This window comes from Eretmochelys imbricata, chromosome 26, assembly GCF_965152235.1.
Source record: "Eretmochelys imbricata isolate rEreImb1 chromosome 26, rEreImb1.hap1, whole genome shotgun sequence".
Lineage (NCBI taxonomy): Eukaryota > Metazoa > Chordata > Testudines > Cheloniidae > Eretmochelys > Eretmochelys imbricata.
The window spans coordinates 10,547,267-10,571,680 of NC_135597.1; the positions used below are offsets into that span (position 1 = coordinate 10,547,267).

The 24,414-nt window shown below is 47.1% G+C and overlaps 1 protein-coding gene across 1 annotated transcript in view; it reads left to right on the forward strand.

Annotated features, from left to right (window-relative positions):
* The first annotated feature begins 500 nt into the window (after window positions 1–500).
* Window positions 501–24,414, forward strand: part of ARHGAP25 (Rho GTPase activating protein 25) — a 44,648-nt gene continuing 20,734 nt past the window's right edge. The window contains exons 1-3 of the mRNA XM_077805804.1: window positions 501–893; window positions 17,609–17,808; window positions 23,000–23,087. Of these exons, the coding sequence (XP_077661930.1) occupies window positions 833–893; window positions 17,609–17,808; window positions 23,000–23,087 (349 nt within the window). The 5' untranslated portion in view covers window positions 501–832. The remainder of the gene's footprint in view (window positions 894–17,608; window positions 17,809–22,999; window positions 23,088–24,414) is intronic.

The following is a 24,414-nucleotide window of genomic DNA, read 5'->3' on the forward strand; positions in this document are numbered from 1 at the left end:
TAGGGCTAGCTTCACCAGTGCCCTGCACCTAGTGCATTTGTTTCCACTAGTGCAAAGTGTGCAAACACTGCCCTTCTGATCTGGCACCATCCTATGCCCATTTTGCACATATCTCTAGGATGATTCAAGGTGCCAAGCAACTGTAAGTCGACCCTTGTCTCTTTGGAAAAAATGCAGGTTTCCAGGTCAGGCACAGATATTACCTGCATACTTGCCCAGCCAAGTTGACCTGCCTCTAAGTTCCTATTTTAGGGGTTTAGTTGGTAAAACTGCAGCAGGTCCCCAGAGCGGCCAGTCTGCTCTTCAGTTTAACATTTCCTGAAACTGAATGCTGGGCTATACCCCTCAGCCACGAGGCAAACGCTCAATCTTTTCGAGCACATCAATTGCACAGAAAGGACACCCACTTCCTCAAATGCAAAGAAAACAAACCCAGAAGCTCTGCTATTTATCAGTGCTTTTCAGTGAAGCCAGAGGCTGGTGGATGAAATGCAGCCGTGACTTCAGCTTCTCTGAATTAGAGTGTGACTGAGGTATTATCAAAGGGGGACTTGCAAAAGGGCCAGCCAAGAGGCTTATGGTGCGTCTGGAAAGCAAAAGAGAAAGCTTTGCAAAAAAGAAGAAGAAAGATAGAAAAGTACTTTTATGGGGTTGCTTAAGAGCTGAGCACAGGAGGAAGTGCATTGGCAAATCAACCTCAAGCGAGACTTCATTTTTCAAGCAAGCTCCAGAGGGAATCAAAACAGGGCCCGGGATTAGAAGAAGTGTCACAGTACAGAGACGCTTGGAAAAATAGCTACGTTTAAAAAGCCAACTAAAACCCTGGTTCAAAATGTCCCTCAAGCTGCCGCGGAATTGGGATTTCAACCTGAAAATGGATGCTGCAAAAATAGGTACTGTTCTTTTTTTATACCCTTAAATTCCTGCCTGAATCAGGGGCCTGTCTGGCCAATGGATCTGATGAAGTGACTCCAGCCTCTGTGCCCACAATGGGCCAGGTCCTCAGCTGGAGTATATCAGCATAGCTCTGTGGATGTTAATTCACGCCGCTTTACATCAGCTGGGGATCTGGAGGGCTTTAGGGCAAAGCAACATGGTAGCATGAGATCTGAGAAGTTTGAGCGTTTTTCTCAGTCGCCTTTGCTTGGATTCAGAGGGGTTGGCAACAGCGTTGTGCTTTCATTCGCTGAAGCCTGGTGCTTTCTAGACTGCTGACCAAATGAAGGCTCATGATGATGGCCCACTAGTGTGATCTGGTTATTACAGGACTGGGAATGAGGAAACCTGGCTTCCGACACTGACTCAATCGATGTGTGACCTTGGGCAAGTTACTTAGGCCAGAATTTTCAGACGGGCTCAGCACCCACATTCAATGTGAAGCACTCAAAAATCTGTCCTTGAGCTCTTTTGAAAATCTAGCTCTGTATATCTCGGTGACTTGGTTCCCCATCTGTAAAATGGGGTTAACAATATATTTGTAAAACACTTTGAGAGCCTTGGATGTTGTGAAACACTTTCAGGTCTACCAGTGAAATAAGCTTTGGGTATTGTTAGTTTTATCCTATCATAACTGTGGATTCCATGTGTGGCCATCTGAGACTATGAGATGTAGAAGGTTAGGTCACGAGGTGGGGCTGAACTACAAAATTTAGATTCAGGCCTAGACTGGGATTTGAAACCATCCAAAAACTGGGGTATGTTTCTTCGGCCAACAGACCCCAGTCATCGGCGGGTGGGATTGAACCTGGGACCTCTGGAGCTTAGTGCATGAGCCTCTACCGCATGAGCTGAAAGTCAACTCACTGTTAGCTAAGGCTGAAGAGCAAACTCATTTTATCTCTCTCTTTAAGTGGTCTCGGTGTCACTAGATGGGACAGAACACCACACCAAGAAGGTGTGTGGGTTACATGTTTAGATCAAGGTATTCAGTTCAGCCTATTAAAGCACAGAGGTTGCTACAAATTCGGTATCAGATTCTGGTTTGGATACAGCTGCTCAGATACCACACTGATGGACACAGTATAAATACCCAGATAGGTAGCTAGATACATTCCATCTCCTCTGGTTAAAGACTGGGTTGTTTGGATTCAGGGGTTTGGTTCAGCCCCTTCCCTATGTTGCTGGAAAGGTCATTTCTCCTTGATTTGCAATAATTGATCATTGAGTCTGATGTCATGATATTTTAGACATCCTTTATACACACAGGACCTGAAAAGAAATTAGAGTGACACACTAGATGTTCTTCTCACTGATTACAAATCTGAATGGAAAACAGACCGGGCTAGTGCGGGCCAAATACATGGTCTTGTGGAATTAGTCAGGGGAATCTCCTTTGGGGATGCTCTGCATTGTGGAAGGGGGTTTGGGGATGCATACAGAACTGTACCCCCTCAGCTGCCTCTACAAACCAGAGTCAGAATGAAAGTAAGAGAAGAAAAAGGGTCCCACGCACAGAGGAAACAGTGACTCTGCGTTGGGTTTGCCGACCCACTTGCCTATGTTACCCGCCACCTCTGATGAATGATCAAAGAGTTCCTTCATACAGAGAGGCCTGTGCAAGGCACCACCCTTATTAGGTAATCTCCTGTTTTAAGAAACCTCCCCAAATATGACATCTGATAAGCACAGTTCGGCTCCACTTTTATTAGAAGGCCACCTCCATTAAGGAACCAGTTTTTTCCAGACCCATGGAGAGTTTGTGCTAAGGGACTCGCCTCTCATCGGCTCTGAAGATGATGGGTCAGGGCTGGCACAAGGCTGTGACATTTAAAGGGGGCATTGGCTCTTTATCAGGGTCACCAGGGTTGCAGCTAATGCTGTGAATGAATTCACATAGCTCTGCTGGCTAAAATTAAGGCCCCCAGCCCCACTAGGGGCTTCAGAATGTCGGACATAGGACTGGAAGGGACTTCCTGGGTCATTGAGTCCAATCTCCTGCTATGGTAGACAACCGCATCCTATAATCCAGCTCATAAACTTATTATGCTCCATCTTAAAACTAGCTGCTTGCCCCCACTGCTCCTGTTTGAAGGCGTGGGGCCTCAGTCTTCCGAAAGAGAGAGTTATTATTTATTGTTTGTAACCCAGCACTTTACCACCACAGGTGTGGACCCAGACCCCATTGTGCTAGGTGCTGTACAAACCCAGAGCAAAAGAGATGAATTGCTGTTGGAATTTGCTAGCGATAAAAGTCTGCCTCATGTCTGCTTTGCCCTAACCTGGCAGTCCCAAGGAGAAGCAGCAGTTTGAGGACCTTGCATGATGGAACAGGCTTTTTGGAGACCCTGCTGATCAAGCATATTGACAGTCCCTGTTTAATTTCCCTGTGATCGCTCCTTATGTTTTTTATTTACCCACGCTGGTCAGTATTACACAGCAGCTCTGGTTGAGTCACTGTGGCATTTAGTTCACATGATCTAGGGGTTTGAGCACAAGACTCAGATGCCTGTTACTCCTGAGGTCCATTCCCAGCTCTGACACTGACTCCATTTGTGAGCCTGGGTTCAGTCACTTTGCCTTTCAGTGCCTCAGTTTCCCCATCAACAAAATGGGGGAAGTGATAAACTTCTGTCTCCTGGGATGGAGTGAGGGGAGACTTTGTGTATGGTCCTTTGAACATTCAAACCTCCAGGGCAATGGGTGTGCAGATGACCACTTGGTAGGTGCAGAAGCGTGGTACTGGCTCCCTGCACGGGGTGAATTCCACACAACAGTTGTTACATCACACCCTTGATTTCCCCTGAGCTGAAGGAACCTCATAAAGGATGACCTGGTCTCTACTGCGCTGGGCTTGAATCTGAATCAGATCCAACCTGCCCCACCTGGCTCTCTTGCACATGAGGTGGTCTGTCTTCGCTGCACAGGTAACTCGGGGTCTTGCCTCTGGGCCCCTCCTGTCCATACACAAAAACCTCTCGCTTGAGTTTTGTGGTGCTAGCTGGCCTGACTGGGGGTATAGGTGAGAGCCCGGGGGCCTTATTCACTGTCACTTTGCGCTGAGGATGCAGGCTAATCCGTGGGAGTGCTTGTAGTCTCCTCGTGCCTTCCCACAATTCCCCTCCTGTCCCCAGATGAGTTCTCCCACAATTCACTGGGAACGAAACACCATGCGGCTCAGTTCGCTGCAGCCCAAAGAACCCTGGGAGATGGCCCCCAAAGTCCTTAGCGACACTCACGGCGGAGCGCAACAGCGGGGAAGATGCAATGACACAGCCAGGGCTTTGCAGTGCGGCTAGGCTAGGCTAGCCTCAGAGCTGAGACCTGAGTTAGCCCCTGATAAGGGCTAGGCTAACCTGAGAGCTGGGCTAGGCTAACCTGAGGCCAATCACCTGAGTTAACGCTGCAGTGCAGGCCTACTCTCCTTGCCTGAGAGGTGTGTCACATACTTGCTGTCTGCATTTGAAGCAACAGGAAATGATTTCATAACTTGCAGATGTTGCTCTGCCACAATACGAGCAGATGGAGGGATGGGTACAGAAGGCCTCGTGAAACTGGCTTCCAGCAGTTAACCGGCTGCTAGTGCCACTCCAGTCCTGTTCTCCAGTGTTATTCCCCCCGCACCCTGCACCTCCCATCTCAGCCAATGGCTGCCCTCACCTTCAGAAGCCAAATTACCTCTTCTCTGGTGGAGACTGGGGACCGATATTTACAGCAGGGCCTTTGCAAAGCTCAGAGACTGAGCTCTAATCCTGCACTTCCTTCATCTGGACAAAACCCTGTGGACTTCAGAGGGATCAGGAGTTGGCTCTATAGCTGGTCGCTACCTACCTCCAAAATAGAAAGCATTAGTCATGAAAAAACCAAGAGCGGAGGGGCCAGAAATATGGGAGAAGCTCCTACGATACCGGAGTGCAAGGCCACACCTCACGGGGGACACCCTTTTGGAGAGTGTATCTCCCTGCCCCTGCTACCTCCGCCCGTGTGACCTCACCTCCCGGCCCGTGCGGCCTCGTGACAATGCGTGCGAGGGCACGCCGGCAGGGTGCACCAGGGGCACGCTTCAAAATCAAAATGGTGTTGTCCAATACCAGACTATACCACGCTCCAGTTTTGTCTTAGTATCAGATGGGGGACAAAGCTAAGACGAGCGGTTTAAAATCAGATGGATGACCTGCCCAGTGATTTACCTGCCCAGGGTTGCAATGGTAGCAAAAAGAAATGGGTGAACTAACTGAAACTGAACTCCATATTTCCCAAATGAGTCGTGGGTCAACTCCCCTTACCCACATTTACCCTTGACTACCCTATTGGTCCTGCCAGTGGCTTTAGCTGCAGTGGCTCCCATCCCTTTCGGTCCCCTCCTCTGCAGGGGACGTGCAGTGGCTGACTCTAAGTACGCATGCCAGGGCTGGAGTAGAGCTTATCAGGGGCTAACTCAGTGTGGTTAGTGCCTCATGCTTTTGTTTTTAACACACAGCAATTTCCAGTCTGTGGCTGCAGAAATGCCAAATAAATAGGAGGGTGGAGTCTGATTTGCCCATTCCACGAGTCCCCATAAGAGCAGGGATTCTGCGTTTGTGTAAGGAGGGTTCTTTAGACAGCAATCCAGTCTGTAGAGTTGTTCATTTCATCTTCTCTCATGCCTGCCCATTGGAAAATAATTACAACAGCCCATCTACTCACTGATTTCTCAGCCATCCTCATTGGTCATCCTGATTTCAGCTCGCGTCTCTCTTAGCTTCAAGCAGGGATGTGATTGTCGTCATTTTCTATAGCTAATGGAGAGAGTTGGATTTTCTCTTCTAAGCCTTTGGAGGGAAATACCTAGACTCCAGGAACCACAGACTGAAACCCCAGCAGGTTCCATTTTGCCCATACTCAGCCCTTTGGATTGGGTTACAAATATATAAAAGGTTGTTCTAAAGAGAATAGTGATCAGTTGTTCTCCATTTCCACCAAGGGAGTCATCAACTTGTTTTGCAGCAAGGAATCTTTAAATATTCATGGTAAATAGGCCTAATGGCCTGCGATGGGATGTTAGATGGGGTGGGATCTGAGTTACTACAGAAAATTCTTTCCTGGGTGTCTGGCTGGTGAATCTTGCCCATATGCTCAGGGTTTAGCTGATTGCCATATTTGGGGTCGGGAAGGAATTTTCCTCCAGGGCAGATTGGAAGATGCCCTGGAGGTTTTTCGCCTTCCTCTGTAGCACAGGGCACGGGTCACTTGCTGGGGGATTCTCTACTCCTTGAAGTCTTTAAACCACGATTTTTCGCAGGAGTGGGCGGGTGAGATTCCGTGGCCAGCATTGTGCAGGAGGTCGAACTAGATGATCATAATGGTCCCTTCTGACCTTAGTATCTATGAGAGTTAGGTTAGATATTAGGAAAAACTTTCTAACTATAAGGATAGCTAAACAGTGGAACAGCTTATTGAGGGAGGTTGTGGCATCCCCGTCATTAGAGGTTTTTAAGAAAAGGTGAGACAAACACCTGCAGGGATGGTTTAAGTTCACTTTGTCCTGCCTCAGCAGAGGGGAATGGCTTAGATGACTTCTACATTTCTATTATTCTATGAAACTGTATGAAATTAAGGTCTCCTGATGGTTTTGACACCAACGCTATTTTGGGCTAGGCATTAACAAACGAGCAGAATTATAATGAGAACCGGTTGAAAAAAACCAAACAAAAGCCTTTGCTTTTTGCCAAGAATTTCAATCAAAGCTTTCAGAGTAGCAGCCGTGTTAGTCTGTAGCCGCAAAAAGAAAAGGAGGACTTGTGGCACCTCAGAGACTGACAAATTTATTTCAGCAGAAGCTTTCGTGAGCTTCAATCAAAGCTTTGTTTGTTTTCATTGAAATGTCTTGAGTTTTTGTTGAAAACCCCAAATCTGAAACATTTTTGGTTGTCAGGTTTTTATTTTTTTCAGTGTCAAGGAACATGGATGTTTTCAGCAGAAGAAGTGACCAGGAACTTTTGTTGATTGTCTGGATATTTAAAAAAAAAAAAAAAAAAGTTCTTATGAAACGAGCCAGTAACTGATTGGGCATTGTTGTATTCTAAGGTGTTACCTACACAGAAAAATTGAACTGCAATAACAATGCCGTTAAAGTGCTTTTTTACTGGAAGGGTCCAGCTTTTCATTTTATCCACCCCGCCCAGGTAACCCCTAAACACCATGCTGGGGATGGATGGAGCCCTGACTCGGGTGGAAGAGTGCCAGGTGCTGACTCATCACATCACTTTTTCAGTGGTTCAGTCATGCAGACACAGTTACACCAATCTAAATGAGCTTAAACCAGGATAGCTTATTCTTGTATGGGAAGGGGAACAATCTTTACTACCACTACGAGGCATCTGAATGCTGGTATAATGGCGTCCACCCTGTAGTGGTAAAAAGTCACACCCATAATCACCACATTTTAGGGTCGCCAACACCGTATTTCAAAAATAAGGGACTGTTTTCTTAGCAGCTCCGCCACACCCCCTCCTCCTAGTATTATTATTGTCATTATTATTAATAATAATAAAGTGGTACTCACCTACATTCCCCAGGGGTATTTCTTGCTGCTTTTCGCAGCACTCAGCAACTCCCAGTCTTGTCGTACAGAGATGAAAAAATAAGGGACGTGCCTTGTAACAGGGAACTATTGGCAACCCTACCATATTGATACCAAATCCGTTATCAAATTTGCAACGGCGCAAAAAACTGGCCACTTCCCTCACTGTCAGCTTCCCCAACGGCCAGCAGAGGGCGCTCTGTGGTTGTAGTTGTGTTTCCACTTTCACGGGAAGGAGGGCATTGTGTTAGCCCTGATGTTCTGTACAAAGCATGACTTTAAATGGGCACACGTAATAAGGAGCTGTGTGGCCAGTTTGCAGGTTTGTCACTGAAGGCAAGTTGCTTCGGGGGATGACATGCAGCCGTTGCTTATGAATGCACAGCAGCAACTCTGGCCAGGAAGTTGGTACTGGACGCGAAGGAGGAGCCTGGCTCACTAAAACCACGCCGGTGGAATTTTAGGCAGCCAAGAGGCAATGACCCCCAATTGAGTAGGATCAGGGCAGTGGGTTTAACACCCCTCTTTGTGCAGAGCTTCCTTTACTTCTTACTGGAACAATGGCAGCTTGCCCACCTGCAAAGTAACCCCAAAATCACTCTGCTGGGGCAATGGGCTTAGCCCTCAGTCAGGAGGAAGAGCACCACCGTGACTTGCAGCTCATCTCCCAGGCATGTGTAAGAGCATGGAGGGCTGAGTGAAGAAGCAGCACTGACCAAGCAGGGTGCATGTGGACATGGCCCATTGTTTCCTAGCTGAAGGGGCAGCGAGAGTGTTTAGAGGGAAACAGTCAAAATCAGAAGCATTTAACAAAAGGAAGCAGCTCAGAATGTGCCAAGCTCACAGTTGTTATCAGCTTCCTGTTCCGCAACAGTGGCGAAAAGAGGGCCGGGCCAAACCACTACCAGCTCACCCGCTGGGACCATCCAGAGAAGCAAAGGCAAAGGTGCCCGGGCACCTGCAATTCAAAGCACAGGAACGAAAACGGGTTCAAGGTGAAAGCTTTAAAGAGGCCTCGTTCGCAAACCTGAGCGGGCCTTTCTGCACACGGGGGCTGGGCTCCAAGCTTGTGAAAGCGGGAACCCATAGAGCCCCTGTGGTTTCTGGCCTGAAACCTGCTAAGGGAGTCAGTCTTATGCACGGCTCTGCATAGATAGTGAATTACAGAAGCCTCTCTGTTGTGTTAAGTCCCCTACTGGCATAGAGGGGCCTTAAAGGGGGAGAAAACAGGCCCGAGAAATACTCCCTACACCAGCTCTGTTCCCAGCATGCCGGGGTTGGCGGATGGTGTGGGGTGAGAAGGCTGGGCTGTGGTCGGAGTACACTGCATTCCAGATATTCTTTGCTCCCTACAGCCCACTAGGGGACTAGGGGAACTGGAGAGCAGCCCTGATGCTGGCCCCAAACTACCCCAGAATACAGGAACACATGACCTAAATCCTTGACCGGAGAGCAGGGACAGTCCAACTGAGCATCAGTGCCAGGCCCTGGACAGAGCTTTGGGTTCAGGGATGATTGGCCCCATCTCCTTTAGAAGTGCAAATGTATTTTCACAGCCCGGTTGAGACACGCTCTTCTGAGCTGCCTGCAGTGCTGTGTCCACCTTGCTACTTTCCCCACAGCACAGCCGCACGCAACCCACACTCCATCCCATCTGCTCCCCAGACTGTGTTGGTAATCAGTGCAGGCTAGGAAAGCTAGTCCATAATGCCTCAGCAGGGGACATAAGGCCTGGAAGACAGACACAAGGAGCGGAGCCTGGAGCACATAGGGCACTGCACTCTGGGAGGTATTTGGGCAGCAGCAGGACCAGCCAAACCACTCACACAGGCAAACAACTACGTCACAGCCCAGACCCACTGGTATGGACGCATGTCCCGTTATAGTTACAGTCCGTTATAGGAATTGGGTGGTATCCCTTTAAATAGTTTGGGAGCCCTCTACTTTGGGGCCTCTCTGTCTTTTATTGCAGAAGCCACCAGAACCTAATCGGGCTGCAGTTGTTGTGTATATCTGTAGGCCTTGTATGTTTATATAAAGCCAGTGCACACAGTTATTGAGGACCCAAATTAACTGTGTGGTTTCATCATCTTTGTGAGGAGAGCAAAGGCACAAGTTACTAACCAGGTACTTAGCATGTTGCAAGTGGGTGTGAAGCCGGTTTGCAGCCAGTCAACACCACTGACTGTCTACCAGTTCAGAGAATTTGTAGCATAGACGGGTCTTAAAGCTTCCCTGATCGTTGTACTACAGTAGCACCGAGAGGCTCCAGCCAAGATCAAGACCCCAGCATGCTAGGGTAAGCACATACCTAGTGAGAGACACCCCCTACCCTTACGTCTCAATGGATAACACACAGAGAGGGGAAATGACTGGCATAAGGTCACACAGCAAGTCACCAAGTCAGTGGCAGCTCCAGGATTAGATCCCACTTCTGCTGGGCTCCCAGTCCAGTACCTGAGCCACGAGACAACGCTGCCTCCCCTAGTGTGACTCTCTATTGATTTACCCTTATTCCAGTGCCATATGTTTACCTCACAGCTACCCCATTCCATTCTGCATCAGACATCACAAACGGATAGGGACTTGCCCTGCAAAATTCAGAGACAGGTCTGGATTTTCAGCATCTCTAAAGGCCAAACAAGTTTGGAGCTTGGTGCATTCTAAGAGCAAGGGAGAAGCTGCAAAACTGGGGCCCAAATGCAGGATTCCAACCCCCTTCCCCTCCTAATGCGCTGGTAGCATATTTGTTTTCCATTGGCCGACCAGTAATCACAATCCCGGTACCTAAATTACTCCTTAAAACCTTTACAAAGAAGGGTAGATTAGAGATGGGACCAAAGCAAAACTCCAGCTCCAAGCACAGCCTACTTCCCGAGGCTTTGTTAGCTTAGCCAGGTTGGAGAGGCTTGTAAATATGCTGAGAAAACAGACTGATGCTGCTTCCTTTCTACACATTCCCCTGTGGCTAACACATCCCCCCCTGCGGGGTGGTGCCTTGCAGCTGAACACAGTACTGACCTTCACTTTGACAGCCTGCTGACAGTATCTACCCCCATTTCAGAGAGAATGGTTCTCAGGCAAGTTACTCGAAGTGAGCTGTAGCTCATGCTCAAATAAATTGGTTAGTCTCTAAGGTGCCACAAGTCCTCCTTTTCTATTTGCCTTTATGATAGCGCTGATGGAGGAAAACAGCTGGTTCCCAGGCCCTGAGTTCATTTGCAAGTATGTAATCACTGGGAAAGTCATTGGAATGGGACAGGTTTTTGGGCCAAATTCCGAGGAGGTGTAAAAAGCACAGAGATTTTCCTTCCCTGGGACTGCCAGAGCCTCTGGGGAATATATAATTTGACCCATCCCCAGTTCAGCCTTATGCTGCTGACAAACAGAAAAAGAGACACGTTGTTGTGGGTGGCAGGCGGGGCCAGGGGACGCTCCAGGGTAGACGCACGGGACAGCAGCGAGGCCAGGGAAGAGACCCGGCCCCGAACACTGGCGGAGCCATCCCCCGTGCCCTGAATATTGCTGGAGCAAGGGCACCAGGGGCCCACATAACTCGCTGCCCCTGCAAGTCTGTCCACTTGAGCTCGGAGGCTGGCGGTGGAGACTTACCCTTACAGTCTAACCTCACCCTAATGCAGACTGTGGCAGGGTTTAGCCCGCAAGAGCCATGCATAAAGCCCATCTGACTGCTTCTTCCACGCCCAAAATAAATGCAGTTATGCCCTGGCGTTGAACTTTGTACAAACGGCCTGGCCTTGGTGAGTCAGCTGCCTCTGAAAGCCTAGCGTGAGTATTGTTGGGTATGGGAGAATCAGCTAAGGGCCAGCTATTCAAAAAAGCTTAGCATGCCGGGCACTGTTGAGCATGTTTGAAAATCTGGGCCTTACTTAGCTGCTAAATAGGTCCGAGCTCCATCCTCACACATTCAACAAAAGTTGGTAGCCTAGTCGGGATGGGTCTTTAACAGTGAGACAACATTTTCCTGGCAACTTTGACGAGCCTTTAAATCAGTTATTTAGCCCAGGGAGTTACCTACTGACCATCACTGAAGGCTTTACTGTAATAATTAGAGCTAGACAAAATTTTTCAGACTAAACTTTTTTTCCCCGCTGTAAAATGCAGATTCAGGGCTGAATCTGAACTGAGCTGCAGGGTGTAAAATCCGGGAATAACCCGGAACATTTTGAACTGAAACATTTTCGGAATTTGTGTCAAATTGCATCGGTCAGGAAAAAAACCACAGAAACAAAAAGAAAATCAGGAAAGAATGGAAATGGTTCATTTTGACATTTTCTACATGAACATTTGGATTTTTCAAATCCAAATGACTTCTGTGGCTTCGAAATATAGTTCAATTTTAATTAAAAAAAAAAAACCGGTGAGAAAACACTCAAAAATGAAATGGTTTGCTGAAAAATTGTCATTTCGGGTCCATCTGAAACAATTTTTTTCCTTCTAACTATTTGGTTCCATCAGCGAACCGAAAAATCACTCAGTCATTCTCACTGCTCTCTAGTAATAATGATGCTTTGCTGTTTTATAGAACTTTTCACCTGAGGATCTCCCAACAAATACTGGGCTAAATCCTAAACGCTGGACTAGCGGAACTAGGGACTTGTCTACAGGATGGGGTAACGTGTTGCATGGGGGTGCAAATTTTAAAGTGCACTAATGTTGCACATTGTGGAGCGTTGCACGTTAATTGGTCCATGTAGATCCTGCTCGTGCACACTAAAGGTTCCTTAGTGTGCTTTTCAGAAAGCATTATGTTAAAGCTCACCAGCAGGGTCTACCTGGCCCGGGGGCAGCATATCAGTGCGCTTCAGAAATAGACCCTGGGGAGCGCATTACCCCCCTGTGTAGGTAAGCCTTCAGAGGAGCGTTCCATTAGTTAGCTACTCTTCACAACCACCTTGCATGGTTCTAAAATCCCCATTTTACAGATGGGAAATGTGAGGTACAAAGAAGTTAAGTAACTTGTCCCAGTGAAAAGCAGGGCTGGGAATAGAAGCCAGGAGTCCAGGCTCTCAGTGCATTAGCATGTGGCGTGAGAAGCTCAAGCCGGCATTCAGTTCACATAACAGCGCTCTGTGCAGGTCTTTGGTTTTGCTTTGCAGTGAGAGTGGGAATGTCAGCAGCTCACACGCAAGTGATGCCGTAGCACCTGGAAGAGCAATTGAAGGCCTTGTCCGTGCCAGGCCACTGGTATAGCTGTACTGGTGTCAATCAGACTGCACTCGTGCAAATCATGTCAACACGAGGGGTTTGCACTGCTGGCTAGAAACCTATGCATTCATTTCGATCCATCCCAGCACGGCAATGCCTGTTAGGAGATGGTAGATTAGTAGATTGTACAGAGCGAGGAGATCCTGCTGTTGTATTACCACTGCGGTATCTTTGGGGGTGTTGCTACTGCATTAGCTACCTTTGCCTCTGAAATAAGGCACCGGAAACACGGTGACTGTCTCGAGAAATGTGCAGGGCTGTAAAGAGGTGATGGTCCAGTAATGGACTTACTCTGTAGCAAGGAAAATTCAAGTTTAATATTAAAGAGGAGCTTCCTAACTATTAGAGAATGGACCAATCTGCTGAGGGAGGTCTGAGGAATCACCATTACTGGAGATATAATAGCTACAGTACCACAGATGGGCTTGGAATATAATGATGAAAATGATGGGCCCGATTCTTCAGTGCCTGCTGCCTCGTGCAGTCCTTTATGCTGGTGCAAAGTGAGTATAACATTTATTAAAATTTGCAGTACAGTGGGGTCTAGAGACCCCAACTGAGGTCAGGACCCCAGGGCGCTAGGTGCTGTCTGTACACGTCGTGTCAGACAGTCCCTAAGTTATACTCCAAATGGACAAGATCGACAAAGGGTGGGAGAAAGCAAGTATCATTATCCCCATTGCATAGATGGGGAGCTGAGGAACAGCGAGGTTAAAGTGACTTGCCCCTGGTCATATAGGAAAACTGTGGCAGAGCCAGGAATCTCCTGAGTCCCAGTCCAGTGCCTTAACCATAAGACCATCCCCTTCACTTCCATTGTACTGCCCCTGAGACCGGAGCATGCTGATGCCGTAGCATCTGCACACAGGATGGCCCAAGGGGCCAGGCAGGTTACCTTTAGGGTCTCTGTCTTCACTCCAGAGTTAGCCTGGGGTCTAGCCTGAGTGTTGCCCCAACCCCTTCAATCTACATAGAACATCTCACCCGGGCGTGAGGGTGCTTTAACGTCATGGTTGAGATTATAGGCTACATCTTGGATTTTGCTTCAGCCCAGGCTGGCAACCAGCCTACTTTGCAGTGAGAACTCAGCCTCATCCAGCCCGGGTGCTTAGTCTGCCAGTCCTATCCCGGTTACACTTGTACAGCATTTGAACAGAGAGATGCCATCCAAGAAACCCTTCTCCAGTGCTGCAGTTGGCCAGAAGCTGATATACCTGCCTTCTGGTGTGGTGTGATGTCAGTAAGACCCGTAGGAGCATTTCCGTAGGAGCATTTCCGTAGGACGGACAGACGAGACAATACTCTGCAAATGAGGTCACAGAGTGGCCCACTTCAATGCACCGCTCAAAGCCGCAGGAGGTCTTGCTAGAAATCCGGCCCCGCACATGGGCCAGTACAGAACCATTCTGGAGGCAGCCACACAGGTCTGGCTCGGGTAGAGGTCCGTCGTGGGGACGCTCCACTCACGCTAAGCTACCCCAGGCTAACTCTGCAGTGAATACTTGTGCATAGACAGCACCTTTTGTCCCTCTCATTTGCCGTGTTATGGTAGCCTCCCGGATGGCGCTTTTCATCAGAATGGAGCTGTCAGCCAAGAGCTCGCACTTGTCTGGTTGCTGTGCGTGGGAGCGTGGCTTGTAGTACAACAGGGATGGAGTGGTTTCAAGTTTGCCCAGTCCTGGTTTAACACATTAGAAGCAGGTTGTGGTTTTGCAAAACAAACATTTGCAGAACTGCACTTGCCGTAGCGGGGCTGCGCTCTCCGGACAGCAACATTCAGTTTAATGGAGTCAGATTTTCACTCTGTCCAGCCCTCATGCTCTGCATCATCCTCTAAAAATCCTAACCCACTGAGTAAACATCCCGTGTGGCATGAAGGGATGCGATCAGGGAGTAGGAATGCCCCTGTAAATTAGCGGGTGTTTTGTTAGCATGTTCTGAATCTTTCTCAGGGGGCTTGAATAACAGGGACGTGCTAGCAACAGAATTTTGAATCGTTCTAACTCCTGAGGTTCTGATCAGGAAACCCCCGTTTTGATCCTGCTTGTTGAGGCTGTGGTCTCAGGGTGCGTCTACACTGCAAAGCACCACGCATGGCACTGCATCTCAGAGCCCGGGTCAATTGGCTCAGGCTCACGGGGCTTGGGGTGCAGGGCTAAAAGCGAAGGTGTCGATATTCGGGCTCAGGCTGGAGCCAGGGCTCTGAGACCCTCCCCACAAACTGAGTTTCAGAACCCAGGCTCCAGCCCAGGCCTGAACATCTACACTGCCCTTTTTAGCAACCCCCCGCCCCCGCAAGCTCTAATCAATTGATCAGGCTCTGAGACTTGGCACCGCAGATTTATCATTGCAGAGCAGATATACCGTAAAGGAGTTTGGCATTCGAATCCCATTGAAAAGCCCACCCTAAATCCAGATCCATATAGGGAGGAACTTCCCATATCAACATATGCCCAGGAACAAAAACCCTGATTCTCTACTGCCGCGCACCTGGAGGAGTTCTTTGCACTCGTGCAAAGTGAGTGTGAAACAAAGTGAGTGTGAAACATAACGAAATCGGACCGGTAGCATTGTGCAGCCACTCTGCACAGGTGCATGTGACTAGATGAGTGGAAAGAGGCAGGCTTCTGTCTTGCAGCGACAGAGTGGGGTCTTCTTCTGGAGGTGTTTTAATGGCAAAGGCAGGGAGCTGGGCTGTATTCAGGCCTCACTGACATTCCCCTAAACTGCAATGCTCCCTCTAGGTGCTAGACTTAGGGATGCATGAGGTGCTGCAGCACCCTCTGGCTTGAAGCGGTTTCCATCATATTCAGGGTTTACAGTTTGGTTTGATGGCTCTCAGCACCCCCACTGTACAAATTGTTCCAGCACCCCTGACACTCCCTGACCACAGAAAGAACCACGAAGCACTTTCAGAAGGCTGCACACAACTCATTTCTTTGGCTCAGCCTTCCCTCAATAATTTCTCCACCCAAAGGTGCACTGTCACAAGCCCACAGCACACACACACACACACTCTTGCCTGTGCACAACGCAATCGCTCAACACACGCACACGTATGCCCATATAGACATAGGATGTGTCTGCTCACTGGACGCAAGCAGACAAACAGAAAACGAATCAAGCTGGAAAGGAAGAGAGAGTCGTTATTTTTACTTGTAAATGGGAAGTGCTCAGATGGTAGCGGGGGCCATATAAGTAGATAGGTGGACATTGTAACTGAGCGCCTCTGAAAAGGTGTGAAAGTCTTTAACCTTGCAGACTTTAACCTCTTGTAACAGCCTGCAGAGGCCTTGGCCAGTGTACTGGACTGGGCTTCAGTAGACCTAGGTTCTATCCCTGGTTCTGCTCCTCGGTGACCTGGGGTAAGTCACTTCACCCCCACGTGCCTCTGGTTTCCCATCTGTAAAATAGGGATCACAATACCAATCCCCTTTCTAAAAAGCATGAGACAAGAGGTAGATTTTATTATTACTGTTGCATAAAGGGCAAGAACATTCACGCCAACAGGAAATGACTTTTGAAATGTGACGGATGATTCAGCGGGCCTGAGTCCTAGGTCACTCACAGCAGCTTTACTTCGTTGACGTCAGTGGACTTATTCCCCATTTAGGCTGATGAGGTGAGAGGGGAATCACACCCAGAGAGTCAAACGGCTGCCACAAGCAGGGAACAGTAAAACAAACAGAGTTGCACTGTATATAGTCGGGATCGTCCATGCACATAACGACAATGCCATCTGACCTCCGATGCGGAGAGTGTGACGCACAGGTATTTAGGTGCCCGGATGACTGTCCCACAGATGAAAATAGAAGGAGCAGCTATACCTTTCCTCTTTAGGCAACGATCACCCTGGATCGGTATTCAACATTGCTGTAGCTCCTAGAGGGACCCATCAGGATCAGGGCCCTTTTGTGCCAGGAACCTCTTTACCATGCAATAAAAGACAGCCCAGGCCCCAAAGAGTTTGCAATCTCATTGATCTTTCAGATACGTTCTGTGTTGTGTGAGCTGTTCAAAAGGCAGACGGCACCTTTCGAAGTATCACCCAGAATAAATAGTTTAAAACAGTGGCTCTCAACCTCTCCAGATGACTGTACCCCTTTCAGGAGTCTGATTTGTCTTGCGTACCCCCAAGTTTCACCTCACTTAAAAAGTACTTGCTTACAAAATCAGACCTACAAGTACAAAAGTGTCACAGCCACACTATTACTGAAAAAATGGCTGACTTTCTCATTTTTATCATATAATTATAAAATAAATCGATTGGAATATAAATATTATACTTACATTTGAGTGTATGGTATGTAGAGCGATATAAACAAGTTGTTGTCTGTGTGAAATTTTAGTTTGTATTGACATCACTTGTGCTTTTATGTAGCCTGTCGTAAAAGTAGGCAAATATCAAGATGAGTTGATATACCCCCTGGAAGACCTCTGTGTACCCCAGGGGTACGTGTACCCCTGGTTGAGAACCACTGCTTTAAAACAAATTTTGAAAATTCCCCCATCATGTCTGTGTCTTTTTTTTTTTTTGGACGGGTCTAAATGAAACAGTCCCATAAAGAAACTAATCATTCTCTTCTCTCATTTGTGAGACAGTCACTCCCACGCAGGAAAAAGGAAGCACATTTTGACAGATACTGCAGCCACTTCCTTTAAAAGCCTCTAGCCCGTTGGCTTTTCGCAGGCAGAGGGGACAGATAGCTGTTTCTGATTGCCTCAGGGCAGTCGATTTTAGGTTTTACTTAACTCTGTCGGAAGAGACCCACGATCCATGCTACAGTGGGCTTGCCCCTAATGGGACAGCCAATCTCTACCTGGGAGCTCCTCTGAATCCCATGTCGCTCTGTCAGTATGTGTCTGTCTTCCTCTCTCCAGCTCGTTCCAGGAGCGTGATGACCGGTGATCCCATGGCGGCCTGCAACTGGACAGCCTCCCCCAACCTGCTGGAGCGGCCCCTGAAGATTGGCTGGCTGAAGAAGCAGCGCTCCATCGTCAAGAACTGGCAACAGCGGTACTTTGTACTGAGGGGCCAGCAGCTGTGTTACTACAAGGATGAGGAAGATGCCAAGCCCCAGGTACAGTGAGCCCACATTTTGTGTCCTTGGTCTAGGAAGGGTCCTGAAGGGAGCCATAGGGGAGATGTTTTTTTGGCAGGGAGGATGTAGCACAGAGGTGAGCCCTGAATATCCTGCCCCCTTCCCTACTGATATTACTATTTATTGTTACTTGTCTTTCCATAGCACTGAGGAGTCCCAGTCATGGAACAAGACCCCATTGTACTAAGTACTGTACGAACACAGAACAAAGAAGGGGTCCCTGCCCCAAGCTGCTTACAAGCTACGTATAAGAGTTTGGAGACGTATAAGTGGTGGATACACACAGACCAATGGTGGTGTCCAAGGAAACAATGAGACAATATTGGTCAGTGTGACAGGCAGCGGTCTTAGCACACCGGGGTGCTAACCGCTCTCAAGTGTTTTCTAGGCATTGTGGCAAAGGCGAGTTTTAAGGAGGGTTTGGAAAGAGGCTATCGAGTTCGTTTTGCAGGCGTTTAAGGGAAGCTTATCCCAGGCGTGAGGGGCAGGATGCGAGAAAGCACAAAGCTGCTTGTTTGAAAGTGTAACAAGTAGATGATGGAAGTTGGCACGGTGGGCTGATCCGAGGTGGGAGTCAATATTTTGATAGTGGGCATGGGCCACGAAGGGCCTGGAAGTGAAGACAAGCAGCTTGTGTTTGAGGTGCTAAAGAAGAGGGAGGCAGCGATGGCTGACGTTGTCCAAGCGACAGACTAGGAGAATGATCTTTGCAGCAGCATTCTGAGTGGATAGGAGAGAGGCAAGATTGCATTTGTCAAGGCCAGCGAGAAGGACGGTGCAGTGACTGAGACGTGGCCTGATGAGAGCTTGAACGAGAGTCTTAGCGGGGTGGATGGATAGGAAAGGCCATGTCTTAGAGACGTGATGCGGGAAGAATTCACAGGATTTAGACATAGCCTGCAGGGGAGGTTCTAGAGAGAGGTCGGAGTTGAAGCTGATGCCCAGGTTATGGTCCTGAGTAACTGGTAGGATGGTGGTGTTGTTCACAGTGCTTGAGAAAGGAGATGGGGAAGATTAAGAACACAGGTTTAGCCATGTTGCATTTGAGCTGACAGCTAGAGATCCGGGAGCAGAAAGTTTCTATAATGTCCGGCTCCAGGTCCTGCCTGCAGGTTGTTCAGCTCCAGGGGTTTAAGTTCAGGCCAAGCCCTGATGTAGAACTCTGTTCTCCCTGGCTAAGAATTGGGGAGTAGGGGCAGGGGCAGGACCTAAGTAGATGTGCAGTGAGGCAGAATGAATTCTGCAGCTTTGTAGGGAATATATGGGGCCCATTTACAGAGCTTCTAGAGCTACTGGCACCCTGGGGTGTCCACCACCACGGCCGTGGGCCTGGTCACCCAAGAGGGTTGGAGGGAATAAGGTGGAGAAGAAAAGGGCAAGAAATAGAGAGTTTCCAAAAAATTCAGGGCAAGAAATAGAGAGTTTCCAAAAAATTCAGGGCAAGAAATAGAGAGTTTCCAAAAAATTCAGGGCAAAATGTAGTCTGAATTTTGCAGAACAGGGATGACCCTTTAGGAACGGGATCCCTTGTGATAACACCATGTAATCTGGTGCATTCCAAGGCCAGGATATTTGCTCTTCAGAAATATATTCTTTCGTAGATCTGACTTATACTGATTTCTGTGGGCCCCAGCTCCCGAAGGGTTTATTGCGATAGTCACAAAATAGGAGGGAAGCTCAGAAGGCCTGTGTTTATGCCTTGCCACTTATCTAGGATCCCTTTCCACCTCCTCACCCCCCCGCCCCCGCCACATCATTTGCAACACAGCTGAACGCACAAGAAGTGTTAACGACAGCTAACACTTCAGACAACCTTTAAAAAGCCGTGGCCACATTTGGACAGCTAACGATTCACTTGCATGGCCGCATGCGGGGGTGGGGAGATTTCCTGCTGGTCCATGTAGGCTCAGCTCCCTTGACTTCAAAGGTTTCATCTGCTACTGCTGGTGGTATAAAGGGGACCAGCTCCAGTGACTTAGATGGAATTTCACCCACAGCTGCAAGACCTTTCCTTTAAAGGAGCTGCCAGACTCTTCCAAGCTGGGTCTCTGAACCTGCTTAAATCCCCTCTGAATGACACAAAAATGGATCACAAACTCCCAGGGTAGTAAAGCAGGTACATGGCCCTGCCTTCTTCTGTAGCTCCATGTCTCCTTGGGGGAAGGAAGATTAATAATGTAGAGCAGTGGTGCCCACACCTATTACACAGGCAGGCCTAAGCACAATCTTGAGTGGGTCAAACAGATTTTAAATCTCATTAAAATATGAATAGTCACCTATATTGATTTATATTTTAAAGTTCAGCTTGTTTTGTGTGTATTTAGATAGGTTGTTTCTATGTACAGTACTGTCTATTTACACACTTGCGTAAACTAAACTGATCTAAACATGACAACAAAACGCGAATGAATTGGCCATTAGTATAGTGTGTTGAAGCAGGCCATAGGTCTTATGAAATGCTATGATGGGCCATGTATGGCCTGCGGGTCATAGGTTGGCCCCATCCCCTCTCTGCATGGTACCCTGTCTTCCGTCCCAATGGATACACAAGGTGTTTTGATCAGTCAGCTTTTAACATCCAGACTGCCTTTAACTCAGCTGCTGTCTCCAAAACATAGGCATAATCCCTGGTTTAATATGTTACACATGCCAGTGATAATGGCTGATCCACATACAAGTAGAGCTGGTAAAAAAAAAACAACACAATTATTTTGTGGAGGAAATTTAAAAAAAAAACAAACAAAACATTTTTTTTTTCCATTTTGGACAAAATGTCCTGCAATTTTTCTTGTTGTTTTTCAACTGACATTTTTTTAGTTTCTGAAAACCATTTTTCATTCAACTAAAAGCAAAGCATTTTAACCCAAAACTGATTTTTTCCCTGGGTTTTCCCCCCAAATCAAAACAAAAAAAAAACCCACTCTGCCTTTTTTGTGGGAAATTTCAATGACAATTACATCAAAAACAAAAAATTGTGGAAAATGTAAAGCCATTTTTTTGGTTCAGATTCCTTTGATGACAAAATTCCTGTCAGCTCTAGATATGAGCCTGCTACTGCTTCTAGCTAGAACACTAAGACTGGCAGAGCTACCCAGGGGATGCAGAGATGCTACTCCCATTAATTTCAAAGGGAACTATGCATCCATATTTCCATTGAGAACCTCAGCCTGCAGCAGTAGAAGTTCACTATTAATTATTATTATTGGTATTACCATAGCAACTTGGTTCATTCTTTTAGCACTGCCAAGATGCTGGGTGCAATCCCCACATGTGGCCGGAGCAAAGTGGGCTACATAAGCACGTAATTAGCTAAAGCCCTCTCTGTTTCCATCCATGGCACCGCCTCCTACTCTTGCCCTCTGCAGCCCTATTCTGAGGCATTGCTTGTGCTGAGTCATGCAGTTATGTCTGCCAGCCGGAGTCCACATCCCTTTTTAGGTTGGACATGTGATCTGTTGATGTGGAAGTAAAAGTCACAAGCCAGATGATCTTGGTGATACCGACTGATCTAACTGCTGTAGCCTTTATCGTAATGGAATGTAACCTGCTCAGTCAGTTGGAGCTGGTGCTTCCCTAAAATCCACAGTGAGAGAATCCAGGCTAAAGGAGATGTTCCTCAAACCGTCTCACCTTGTGCCCAGCCAAAGGGATATTCTTCTTAAATAACTGGCTCAATGGTGGTCCTGCTGAGAGGGATCTGGGAGATTACAGTGGATCACAAATTGAATGAGAGTCAACCATGTGGTGCAGTTGCCAAAAAAAAAAAAAAAAAAAAAAAAAAGCTAATGTCAATCTGGGGTATATTAACAGGAGTGTCGGAAGTAAGACCCAGAAGACAGGTTTCAGAGTAACAACCGTGTTAGTCTGTATTCGCAAAAAGAAAAGGAGGACTTGTGGCACCTTAGAGACTAACCAATTTATTTGAGCATGAGCTTTCGTGAGCTCACTTCATCAGATGCATACCATGGAAACTGCAGCAGACTTTATATACACACAGAGATCATAAAACAATACCTCCTCCCACCCCACTGTCCTGCTGGTAATAGCTTATCTAAAGTGATCATCAAGTTGGGCCATTTCCAGCACAAATTGTAGGGAGAGTGGTCACTTTGGATGAGCTATTACCAGCAGGAGAGTGAGTTTGTGTATGTGTTTTTTGGAGGGGGGTGAGGGGGTGAGAGAACCTGGATTTGTGCAGGAAATGGCCCACCTTGATTATCATGCACGTTGTGTAGAGAGTTGTCACTTTGGATGGGCTATTACCAGCAAGAGAGTGAGTTTGTGTGTGGGGGGGTGGAGGGTGAGAAAACCTGGATTTGTGCTGGAAATGGCCCAACTTGATGATCACTTTAGATAAGCTATTACCAGCAGGACAGTGGGATGGGAGGAGGTATTGTTTTATGATCTCTGTGTGTATATAAAGTCTGCTGCAGTTTCCACGGTATGCATCCGATGAAGTGAGCTGTAGCTCACGAAAGCTCATGCTCAAATAAATTGGTTAGTCTCTAAAGTGCCACAAGTACTCCTTTTCTTTTTGCGAAGACCCAGAAGGTAATTGTCACGCTCTCCTAGGCACTGGCGGAGTAGCGTGTCCATTTCTAGGCAACACGCTTTCAGGAAGATGTGGACAAATTGGGGAGAGTCCAGAGGACAGCAACAGAAATGATGACGGTTTAACCTGGCCTATGTGGAAAAGTTAAAAAAAACAGCCGGTTCAGTCTTGATAAATAAGACTAAAGAGGGGACCTGTTAACAGTCTTCAGATATGTTTAGAGCTGTTATAAAGAGGGTGGGGATCAATTGTTTTCCATGCAGGTAGGGCAAGAAGTAATGGACTTCATCTGAAATAAGGGAGGTTTAGGTTAGATACTAGGGAAAACTTTCTAACTGTAAGAGTAGTTAAGCTCTGGAACAGGCTTCTGAGGGAGGTTGTGGAATCCCCATCATTGAAGGTTTTTTAAGGACAGGTTGGACAAACACCTGTCAGGGATGGTCTAGGTTTACTTAGTCCTGCTACAGTGCAGGGGGATGGACCTGATGCCTTTTGGAGGTCTCTTCCAGCCCGATATTGCTATGATTTTATGAGTATTGTATCTATCACTACCAACGTGGACCAAACAGGACCATTTTTAAATGGCTGATTGAAGGCTATTGCTGTCTTCGTTTCTAGGGCTGCCTGTTTCTGCAGGGAAGCACTATCAAGGAGTCAGTCAGCAACCCAGAGGAAGCGGGGAAGTTTATATTTGAAATCATCCCAGGTGAGCATCATGACACGACACAGATCTCCTGTCTGCTTCTTGTCTCATAAGGCTAGACATCGCATGCTTATGGCTTAATATGGTGCCCCAGTTGTAGATCCACCAAGCATGGGGGAGACTCACTGGGAGAGCTGGTTGAAAATTTTTTGATGGAACGGTTTTCTGTGAGAAAATGCAGTTTTGTCGCCATCTAAATGTTTTCTGGGAACAATTGATTGTGGCAAAAATTTTGATTGGAAAAGTGTCAAAATGACTGATCTTGGCTTTCTCGTCTCATTTCAATGTCAAAACATGTCATAAGATAAGGTAAAAGTGTTTCATTTCAATGTTCTCATTTCATTTGACTTCCTGTTGGCTTTTATATGGTCTATATAATAAGATTCCAGGATTGTCACTCTGTGTGCCTCACTCTGAAGCCTAGAACATCTGTTGAGTCAGTGTGAAACGATGGAAACTACTACAAACATGGTCCAGAGATCTTTTTTGTTCAGAATATCCCCAGGTTCAACCATCACTGGGATTTGCAGTTTGCAACCTTCCAGTTTTTAAGATCACAGCCATTTGATATTACAGATTACACCCATGTGATAGCATAGGCTTTTAGCTGCTAGCAGGCTAATATTATTTTCAATCTTATATTTTATTGATATTTTATATTATATTATGGTTTGACATTATCGAAACAAAATGTTTCCAAATCAAAATTTTTCACAATTTCCATTTTGTGAGCAATTTCACAATTTTCAATTTGTTTCTGATTCAGAACAAAACATTTGAAATGTCAGGAAATTACAGAAATTCCATTTTCCAGCCAGCTGTACTCACTGGGAGATGAACTCCAGTGTCCTGACCAGTGCCTAATTTGGGTCTAATTAAAAATGACTAATTTCAACTGTGCGTGTGTTCTTCACTTACAGTCTTAAACTGATGAAAAAGTGCCACATTCCACTCCAGAGTTGGCTGCTTTTTACTGGTGGCTAAGGGATTCCTGTACAGTATACATAGGGCCTGATCCTCCTCTTATTTACACCAGGGTAAACCAGGAGTATCTCCTCGAAAGTCGCTGGTGTGATATTGTTGTGGTGGGAAGAGAGTCAGGCCCCAAATTTGTAAATCACTCTGGAAAATACTTTGGGAGAAAGTACCAGGTAAATGCACCAAGGAGAGTGTTGAGAGAAAACAGGATACATCTTCATTCCACCGTGATGTTAATTTCCTATTAGTTCATTTCCTTGGTGGAAAGCTTCAGTGATGGAGAGATGGTGTAAACAACTCGTCTCCCTGAGACACCACCTCATTTTACAGCCAGATAGAGATGAATGGGATA